At 39.7% G+C, this 10,861-nt stretch overlaps 1 protein-coding gene across 1 annotated transcript in view; it reads left to right on the top strand.

Annotated features, from left to right (window-relative positions):
• Window positions 1-10,861, top strand: part of otofa (otoferlin a) — a gene marked incomplete at both ends in the record, with an annotated part of 79,068 nt that overhangs the window by 8,894 nt on the left and 59,313 nt on the right. The window contains one exon of the mRNA XM_080048427.1: window positions 7,977-8,065. Coding sequence (XP_079904553.1) covers window positions 7,977-8,065 — 89 coding nt within the window. The remainder of the gene's footprint in view (window positions 1-7,976; window positions 8,066-10,861) is intronic.

Below are 10,861 nucleotides of genomic sequence, written 5' to 3'. Positions count from 1 at the left end.
TCATATTGAGTGTGCCACCAGAGAATAATCGACTCTTAAAACATAACCTCATACATTAGGGTGATCCACCTCTGCAGATCATACTTCAGCTGAGGCTTAACCGACCACTCTACCACCATTTAGAAAACAAGGTGTAGCAGTTGCCTCTGGACCAAACATAAGCTGGAATATTGCGGGTGCTAAAAATACCTAATGAATTTGACCAGTTTTTAAGATTCAGAGCTGCTCCGTCGAGGTGCTTTCCCATCTCTGAGTACACTAAATAAATGATGATCGAAGCGGAATATTTTCTTTGCGCACTAAGGGTTGGAGGGGAGCTAAAATATGACATTTCAGCAGGCAAAAAGATCATTGTAGAATCTACAGTTGGCGTACTAGAATGACAAAACTGATTCATTAAACAACACACATAAGTGCGCACATGTAGATATCAAAAACATGATTTTTGTTTGTGTGTATTCTTGTTTTTTTCCACTCCTAATAATCAGGTAGACAAAGTAAGACAATCTTTGTATCTTTGTGAGTCCACACTTAGGCACAAAAGGGCTTTGAGCTAGCTGCTAACATGCTCACATAGTTGAAGATAACGTACTGATGTGTAGCAGGTGTAATAGGGACCATGTTCCTGATCTTTGTTAAGGGTGTTTGCATTCTAACATCTCCTATGTACGCGGTTCAGGGTCATCCTATAGGCACCATGAACGTCTTTTCAAATTGAATCCATTCAATAATTTGTTGACTTTTTTAAACTGAGATAGGTAGGTGGGTAATAAGGTAGACATTGCCATTCGGTCTTACTGTAAACTTTTTATAGGTTTGTTTGTAAGAATATTTGTCAAACTGTATCTTCTTTCATCATCTTCTTCCACATATCCATTCATTATATTCAAAGAATACAGTTCTGTCACTGCCAGCTTTGGCCATTGTTTTTCTAATTGAGATACAACATGCAACACTTGGATAAATGTGCACGAGTTGAACAGAAGATAGGGCTTCATTCTTTATTGTTAAGAAAAAAAAAATTCTTCCACCTCAGCAAAAAAAGTTTTTATTTAGGGGCAAGTGCTACCTCCCAGCTCAACACCTTTCACAGTCAGGAGCCTTGGAGCAGCTTACTTGACAAATGCTAATATCTCTGCACCATCTGGCCTTCCGCAGCAGAAACCGGAGCGCTAATTGGACTTTTATGCGAGTCTAATTCTGAATGAGATTTCATTGAACTGGATATAAAGTTCCTTACCTGTGCGCTCTGCCACTCCATTTTAGGAGAGGAGGATGTTGAATGCCAAATTTTGGATTAACTATCTCCGTACTCTCATTTAAAAGTAAAACTCATTTTTGGATAGATTAAGACCTATGTAGTAGCAATTGAAGGTGAATCTTTGCAAAACATAGTCAGCAACTATTGTTGTTTTTGGGCTGGCATCGTAACAATGCAGTGATCGAAAACCGCTCCAACAGCCATGGCTTTGAGCTCCTATAATTTCTAATAAATAAACATTCTGGGTGAAATATTCTGACTCGATACATTCCAATATGTCTTCACGCATTTTATCTAACACATATCTTAAATAAGACTTGGATAAAGGCAGAAAAACTGGAGCATAGCGATAAAGTGAGACACGAGAAACTGGGATGGAAATGAAGAAAGGGATAGGCAGTCCAATTGATACACAAGTAAAGTGAGACAGATTTGGGGTGATGCTGGTGGTGGTGGGGGAGGAGGGTAGAGTGGGCATGCGGTGATGTCAGTGAATTGGACAAGAGCTTGTTTCTCAGCAGAACCAGCCTATCAGAGATGCTGTTTCATCTAGAGACTGTCAGACACACATACACACAGAGTAAGTGTTGCAGTGGTGGACACTTTCAGAGCTACAGGACCTATAATACAATTAAAAGTCCAGTTACTTTAAACTAGAAAAGCACGATAAGCAAAATGTACTTAACACATCAAAAGTACTCATTATGCTTCAACGTCGCTCCTTTAAGTGTTTAATTATATTAGAGATGTAAGGAGGAGTACTTACTACGTTCTACCCCAGGGGCCCCTTATCAACTACAAAGGGACAAGTTAACACTGAAAACGACCACAGAAGGACAATCAAAAAAGACACAAAAAAAGGGTACACCAACAACTAAAAATTATTAGTCATCAATTGTTCAAACAGAAAGAAAATGTGATTGAAGGAAGCAAAATAATGAAAAGTAATGTCAGGTTGCTGTATGTAGGCAAATGAAGTTCCAGCATTTAATTATTTAATATTGCCGAGGTGGTGAGTACGAGAGTATTGCAGAGATGGACTCAAAATCTTAAATGCTATTATGTCGTTGGCCTATAGAGCTGACTGGTAACTGCTGCTATAATGAGGTGGCTTATGCTGCCTATTTTTTCTCCTTATATCTTTTATCCTTTTTAAGTATACATCCAAGCCGGAAGAATCTAAGCACTGAAGAGTGCAACACCATAGGCCTACGATCACAACAAGTCCTTAAACTCAACACAACCACATGCTGCATAAACGATGCTTGCACTATAAATATAACATTTCTCTCCCAGCCCTTGTTTAAGCTTGTGTGCATCAAAGATGGAACATATTGTTCATAATTAATCACAGGAGTGTTTTTATCTTTTGTGTCCATGGAAACAGTGATGAGATATCAAAGGATGGAGAGCAGAAGGGGGGGGGGAGAGGGGGGAGGGGTGTACTGAAGACAGGTGCGGCCATCCATTAACTAGCCACAATGTTACAGTGTGGGTTCACAGCAGTATCAGCTGCTCTTCAGCTGAACATTTAACCCACATTCATGCCACTGTGCTAGGGCCTCAAGGCTTCCGGTTAGCAAGATCATACCTGTCACTTTTCATGAGCGGCCTAACACCGCCAATTAGTATATTGTAGAGTGCTAGGGTTAGAGGATGGGGGTTGGATCAAAGAATAATGATATGTAGGTTGGGTTCTTCAGACAAGCGAAAGAATAGAGGAGGATCTAAAATAAGACCAGCATTTTTTTGTTTTGGTCTGTATCAGTGCTGTGGTCATTAATATTGCACATGCTGTATATGTATCTGCATGATCTGTGTTACACTTAGATACTCATACTGAATGTTGATGGGTTAGGCGCATTGCAGTAGTTTTACATCAGTTATAAAGTGTTTGAGGCACAGTGACTACTTGACAGCTTAAAATCTCATCTGTGCCGAGCTACAAACTGTCCATAACAAAAAAGAAACGCATCAGTCTGTTTTAACTATTTAAAGGCCCTGTACACCCTTCGAAGGTGATTTCTAATATTGTGGCTGATTCGCTTATTTTTTTTTACAAATGTTTATGATAGAAGTGAAATATTTCTTATACAGATTCCAGTAGTTTTAGTAGGCTAGGCTTTCAAGCATTTTATCAAACAGTTTCCTAGTAGTTTCTGTCAGTGTCTTAGCACTTGCTGCAGCCCAGCAGCATATTTTCCTCTCTACTGCTTGTATGATTTCTCCATTGAGTTAAAAAAAAGTAAATTAATATTTCCCGAACTAGAGGTTGGTCTTGCCCCCTCTCTCAAACTGACACTCTAGACCAGAAGAGAATGTGTTTCGCTCCACATTAATAAATGAATGGGAAGCAAGTTTCAGAGTGATTGCGTCATTCGAGGTTCTACAAAGTCTAAGATGCGGGTGAGGGACATGTCAATCAACCCGTCTGAACACGCCCACACTGTCCTGAGAAGTGGTCCCATCATTCACAATAAGTAAAATCACCAGCAGTTGGTCTCCCACCTTTGTGGAAGTGGCATACTCAATTGTTGGAGTGCCCTTTTAAATAGTAGATATATTTATACAGTATATATACGTATATATTTATTTTTGCTTTTGCACCAAGAAGTTTGTGAGTTCAAAGACAGTTTCCAAATGGGTTAATGTGAACTTACATATGAATACTGTTCCTCCTTGCATTACGTCAATACATAAATACACACAATTTGGCCAATCTTGTTTTTTAAGATTAATAATGGTCTTAAGAATGTTGTTTCTAGTAACCGTTTTCCAATATGACTTGGTGGATACTATTTTTATCTTCAAAAATTCAACTAGTGTAAAACTCGAGGATTTGAGTTGTTCAGAAGGGTCTCCATAGACTTTGTGCTTCTTTTGCTCCACTGCAGAAAGTACTGACGTTGTATCATTTTGATATAACATGCTCCATCAGCTTTATCCACTTTCATCTGTAGCCAGAAGGTTTTATGGAATAGGCTACGCTCTCTGGGATCTTCATCTAGGTGCATTTCAGTTCATCTACACTTCATCACTCCACCCTAAAAAAAATATGTTTTCTGTTATTTGTCACCAGCAGCCTCACCTGTTGAGAAATGTATTTGTGTCTCCAAGATTGGTCAGCTGACTGGCCTTATTGTCATCCCATAAAGGGTTTATTGGTGCAACCATGGCAACACTCAATCGCATATAACGACTGTCCATAAATTTAATTTGCTGTGTTTCATACAAGCCCCTGCAGTCATTCTGCAGCGCTGCGATTGCATGGCAATGTGTTTTAAATGTGTGAAACTTAATCCTACTCTGAGGAAGCAGATTTAAACAAGACACCTGGCAACATTTCATAATCATCTTATATGTTCATTTCTGTTTTACCCTTATAAATAAATAAAGCTGAGTACATCAAATGTGGGGCGAAAGTGCCTCTACCATCCCCGTCTTCTGAATAATAAAAGCGCCTACCTCTTTTTCAGAAAATAAGAAATCTAATTGTATGGGAGAACGGCTTTGCTTGACAAATGTGAACATTTTGCAACTTAATGTTGCTTAGCACTATCTGAAAATTGCTTTCTTCTGAGAAAAATGTGCACCATTTTCCAAATGCAAGAGTCAATACTGTATGTGTTTGCATTGTCTGGTTTGTGTAACCCTGTAGCCAAATCCCATTTGATTGTTAATAGACTTTTAAAAACTGCCCAGCTGAAGCACACTGAACCTATCCACTCTGTCACCTTAATTGATTCTATGCTTTTTGCATTTTATTCTTCTGCACTGCGTGGGTATTCAAACCACTAAAGCACTTTTTGTCCGTCATGGTGGCTGTGGCTGCATTAGGCGACATAAAAACAGCTCCCTCCTTCATGTTATGGATTCCTGTCTGTGTGTTACTGTGGAGATAAGGAGTCTTGGACATTGTAAAATGTGTTTGTATCGGCTGTGCAGGCGCAGATTCGAATGAGTGGGTTATTTTTTATACTGTGGGGAAATTAAGGTGTCCGGTGTTGGAGAAGGGAATTCATTTGTAGTTGTGTAAGTGTGTGTGTATCAATTGAGCCACAATGTGTGCGTTATGCTCTGTAATGTGCTTATTAGATGTCATTGCCTCCATTAGCTGCGTGCACTGTCATCCGCGCAACATTAACATCAAGCTGGTGCCTCTTGCTTTTTCCTATCTATTGGCTGTTCAAACACACTAGAGGAGATTTAATTTGTAATGAGAGGCGGCTGCTCTTGCCATAATCTCAGCCAATAAGCATGGATCTGTGGGTCTTTCCAGGCTGAGTTTTGTCAGTGAAACGCGGCTTTGAAAGAGGGCAGCCTGGGCTTGTCATGCCTGGCTGGGCACAGAGAAACCCACAAGGCTGCCGGGCGTCAGGGCATTAAGAGCAGAGTGACGGTTTAATACGGTGCACAAGCACACATGTCCACAGATCCTCGAAGGCATGTCTTAGCAGTAGCAGGTGGGAACCCCAGGATACTGTAATGGGACAGTGCTGATGAATTGCATGCCTGGCAGCCTGCAGTGTTTTCACCGAACGAGATGCCAACATCAGCAGGGGGCCAATGAGTTTTAAATCACCTGTGCGGCCCCCTGCCAGTGTATAGCCTCATTCCCGAGATGCTGCAGTGCAGTCGAGAGGGTTCAGGGGTGATTCTATCCAATATGAATCATGATCTCACAAATTCATCATGTTTCTAACCTTCTCTATGAATGGTTTGTTCCTTAACTTAACTTTTCTGCATTGTCATACAATACTAAATCATTTGTCATAATCCTCAGTTAGACTTTACTCATATATGCACCAAGTGGGACGTGTGTGTATAGGAAATGCTCATATGCTTTGAGCACATCTATCATAACATGCTTTCCCCGAGAGATAATACCTACAGTACTTGGCATTTCAGAATGTTAGACAGCTAAGTCCTATTCCCAAGCCCCTTAAAGTCTGCATCCAAACGAAATGGATTAATAGGTGAATGAATAGAAGCCAGTAGCAACAAACCTGAAGGGAGTTCCGTATGCTGTTTCCCTTTAAAGTTAAAAGCTTTAATTATAATCTTCAGAGGTTTAACAGGGCGCTTTTCATGCTTGTTTTTTTTTGTTGCTTCTTTTATACTGTGGGACATTTCGAGACATTGGCCTATACGGAAATGAATATGTATTTTGGTGTATAAATGATCACATGAACAATTTGGGCCGAAAGAAAAATGCAGCAAAATGTTTAATCTCTTCCAATAAAACAGAAGAGCAGAACAAAATGCAACATAGGGTCAAATGATTGTATCGCAACAGTTTGTTCCCAACAACTGTGAGCAACTTGCGGATACTCTCAGGTAGTAAAGAATACGTAGTTCATCATTTTAGATTATAGAAATATATAAGCATTTTTGATCTGTGCTGTTTTGAAGTTTACCATAAATACACCAATCGTATCTATTGATTATCTGGACAAAGTCATCAATGTGGTAATCAAAGTACACGTGCAAGGATTCTTCAAATAATATTGATGCTAAATCAGATGTACAATTGATTGAAAAACCTCACTCTCGAGGCCTAGATGATTTGCAGGCACTGAGTTATATCACGGACCATTTCATCCCACAGGATCCATTTTACAGCCTCAGATCTTTCAAGATTGATCCTATAGTCTGTTCGGAAATGATAAAACCGATAAAAGACTTCATCGGTTGTGACCTATACTATTTACCTGGTGATTTTATTGGGGAGATTATAAATTATCTACCTATTTGACTTTACCGCGGACAAATGATTTCTCCGCTAATATTTGAGACATGACAAGCTCTTCGAGATAGATTCACTGTTGGATTACTTGATTGAAAAAAACTGTGAAAGTATGAGTGTCTGACTGGCCTGACTAAGCCAATTATGCCAAGATGTTCTGTGAAAAGATGAGGTTATTTTGAACTTTTTCCAGTCCAAGCTTCAAATGAAATGAGAGGTGTGAAAAAATGCAATTTAATGATCACACATCTCACAACGGGAGGCTTTTTTAAAAAATGATATCCAACTCATTTTTTATTTGACCTTCAGAAATTCATCACCACACAGTTTTGCTGGGCTGCTGCTTTTTCTCGTTTCACCTCATAGCAAAAAAAAAAGAAAGAAAAAAAAAAGCCTTTCAATATTCTCAGTAGCTGCTGTAGAACCTGCGGATGTTAATGCTGATAAATACAACATAGTGATGCTTTAGTCCCCCCCTAGAGCACCACCTTTGTAGCTGGCAGGGGTTGTTGTAAATACAAGTGAAGTAAGCACACAGAGGAACATGTGTATGCTGACATGCGACTTTCAATCTGTTAGTGGACTTGCGATTGACTTAAAGGTAGTGTTTTTTTATCCCAAACCACTGCCTTTACTCTTTCATTTCTCCCTATTCCATACCACCGTTGATAGTTTATTCAATAGTGAGAAGAAAAAAAAATGAATCTGTTATAATTTTCATAATCGATTAATTGTCTAGATTAATCATAAGGAAAAAACATCTCCTGATTTCAGCTTCTCAGACGTGGGGGTTTGTGCTTTCCTCTGTTATCTATAACATTGTAAATTCAATGTCTACTTTGATGTAGAACTGTAAGTCAGACAGAGCGAGCAAATTCAAGATGACACTTTGTATTCTGGGAAGTATGACAAGTATTTTCTCTATTTCCCTTTATTTTCTAAATAATTAATTTTTATTTTTTTTCCCAGATGTTCCGATGGCCCATCGCCAGCAGAATGGATGGAAGTGAGATGCTGGAGATCCAAGTGTTCAATTACAGCAAAGTCTTCACCAACAGGTAAGGTGTGTTACTGCCAGGTCAGCTTGTGCTTAAGCCGGGTTTACAAAAGAACAAATGCCAAAGTAAACTGTTTGTGGTCTTGTACCATTCCTGAATTTCTGGTGCAGAACGTGAACAATTAAGACTATCAAACAGTGCATGTTTCTCAGACTTGAGACTACGCCGGGGTATTTCTAGTATAAGCCTTTTACAGATCCAACACTGATGATCAATGTGCTCTTGAACAATGCACTGACCAATTCTGCTTCATGGGGACCAGCACAGCACTGAAATTACCTCTATGAAATCATTTGTGCTAAAGCAATGGCTAACAAAGTAATTTCCCTTGACTGCTCCTCCTCCACCATGTCTGTTTATTTTTTATTTTTTAAGTGAATATTTCCCTGTAGCTGCTTATGCTGATACGTCTGGGAATAACATAGATAAAATACAGGCTGGTTGTGCCAGGAAGCCTGTGTCCATCACAAATCAAATCAGATCGTTACAGCTGTATGACTGGACGGCTGGTTGATGTATCCAGACCGAGGACAAATTATGTTGCCCACGCAGTCTTTATACACTTTGTTTGCTTGTCACTGTGTATGTGGGTGGTAATATGTGTGTGTGTGTGTGTGTGTGTGTGTGTGTGTGTGTGTGTGTGTGCATGCGCGTGTGTGTGCGTGCTTGTGTGTGTCTTTTTATATGTGACCTTTATCTTGTCTGTCTTGTGTGGACGTACAGTAGTTGAGTGCGCGAGTGAGTGCACTGTAGGTTGGTGACACGTTCACTTACAAAGAAGATGCGGAGCTAAAAGGGGCGATGACAGGTGTTACGGACAGATGTCGTGTCTGTTTTACATCAAGGCAGCTCCTACCTGTCATCATGATTTGTACTGCTGTCATTGCGTGGGAATGGAAAACGACGGAAAAAGGACGAGAGTTTTTAATGCGCTTTGAAGTTTCAAATGGATAGTAATGATGGAGTCCAATTAGGGATTTAAAGAGAAAATTAGCAAGAAAGGAATTGCTTCACTATCTTTAAGACAGATGCAATTTAAAAAATGTCCATCCACTCAATGAATCAACACCACCAACTGGAAAATATAATATAATATAAGTAAAATATACATGAAATATACATGAACGGTGTCATACAATGACCCTTACCTACACACACAAGTTACACACACAAAGAGACAGCATTTAAGTGGGTAAATAATTCAACGTGCGTGAGTCGTGGCTTGTTTTGTTTTCACACCTGCTCCGTATGTCCAGAGGCAGCATCATTACCAGGGAAACTGATCTGCTTCATAACTGCCTGCTCTGACACACTGTAAAGAGAGAAAAAGTGTGTCATGCCCCGCGACCACAAGTGCGCTCGCATTACCGCTGCACAAAGAGAAAGCAGTGATGCATGATGGTCCCTGAGCTCTAGTGGCATATAGACCATGCTTTTTATTATCTGTTTTTTTCTCTCATCTGAGGCTGAGGGATATGCTTTTATATTCACAGAGTAGGCTACACTGTGTGTGGGTTACTGAGCACTGGAGCGAAAAGAGGAGTTGATATGATTGTATGATTCAACCCAGAGCCCACATTTGTCAGAAGTTGACAACAAGAATGTTATGACATGCCTGCTCCAGTAGTTTTGATCCCTGTGTTGAAAGGGATTGTAGGTCTTCATTCAATTATGTTGTGAAAAGTCATTCAAAAGATTCTCAGGTCCCTCACTGAAACTGAAAAGCTCAGTCATCTCGGCTCTTGAGTTTGGACACGGGGGACCAGCTAAGGGTGCGTTTAAGGCGACTTCAGCTGAAAAACTGAACCCCCCCTCATTCATGTCGTTTCATGGTGGTTCGTTCCCCGGTCTCCTCGTCACATGTAGAAGTGTCCCTGGGCAAGACACTGGACCTTAAATTGCTCCCGATAGTTATAGCTTGCACCTTGCAGCTGCTGCTATCGGTGTATGTACTATGTGTGTGTGATTGGGTGAATGTGTACAAAACAATATAAAGCACTTTGGGTCTGTGAAAACCAGGGAAAAGCATAATATAAGTGGAGTCCATTTACCATTTCATGATTCAAGATAATGTATTGTTATATACACAATTATTACAGGAGCAGTCGAAAAGATGGCACCGTGTCCTTAACATTGCGTCTCTAAAGTTTACCGTTTTATTTTTATATTTATGTCCAACTCTTACTCAACATGGGAGCCACTGCTACGGAAGAAAGCCTGACTGACATGGCTTATATGGTCATAAAAGCTCTGCCATAGAGCCAAGTGCCAGGTTGTGACAGGACTTTAGAGTTAAGAATAAAATATTTAAAAGTATGAGGAGGAAATACAGGTGGCACAAAATAGACGACAGTCTAGATAGGCTAAAATAGGGGTAGGTGTCTCTGAATTCAAGTTAAACGCCTCAATGGCTTCTGAGTTTAGGACACTCTGAAAGCTTTTTTGGTAAGGTACAGTGCAATAGTACAGATATAACAAAAGAAAATGAAAAGTTGGATTTTTTTTTTATATAATTCTTTTGACCTATGCCTCGCATTGACTCATACAACTCCACTTATCACAGATTGTTTACTGTGATAGAATAAAAGTGATATATTAGTAGATAAGTAAAACACTGCAGTAATTTAATCTGGCTGAGACAATTTAGCTCCTCATCAGCTAGTTTAGTCAGTCAATGATGTGTTTTATTCAGATAATGTTGTCTAATTGTAATAAGTTGTTTTCTTAACGAGGTGTTTGTGCAATCGCAAACCGTTATGAAGCCGTAGAAGGGTAGTGGATAATTGCAAGCAATCA

Source organism: Ammodytes marinus, assembly GCF_949987685.1.
Source record: "Ammodytes marinus genome assembly, chromosome: 19".
Classification (NCBI taxonomy): Eukaryota; Metazoa; Chordata; class Actinopteri; order Uranoscopiformes; family Ammodytidae; genus Ammodytes; species Ammodytes marinus.
The sequence above is the reverse complement of the archived record's forward strand: the minus strand, read 5'-3'. Positions and strand labels throughout refer to the sequence as shown.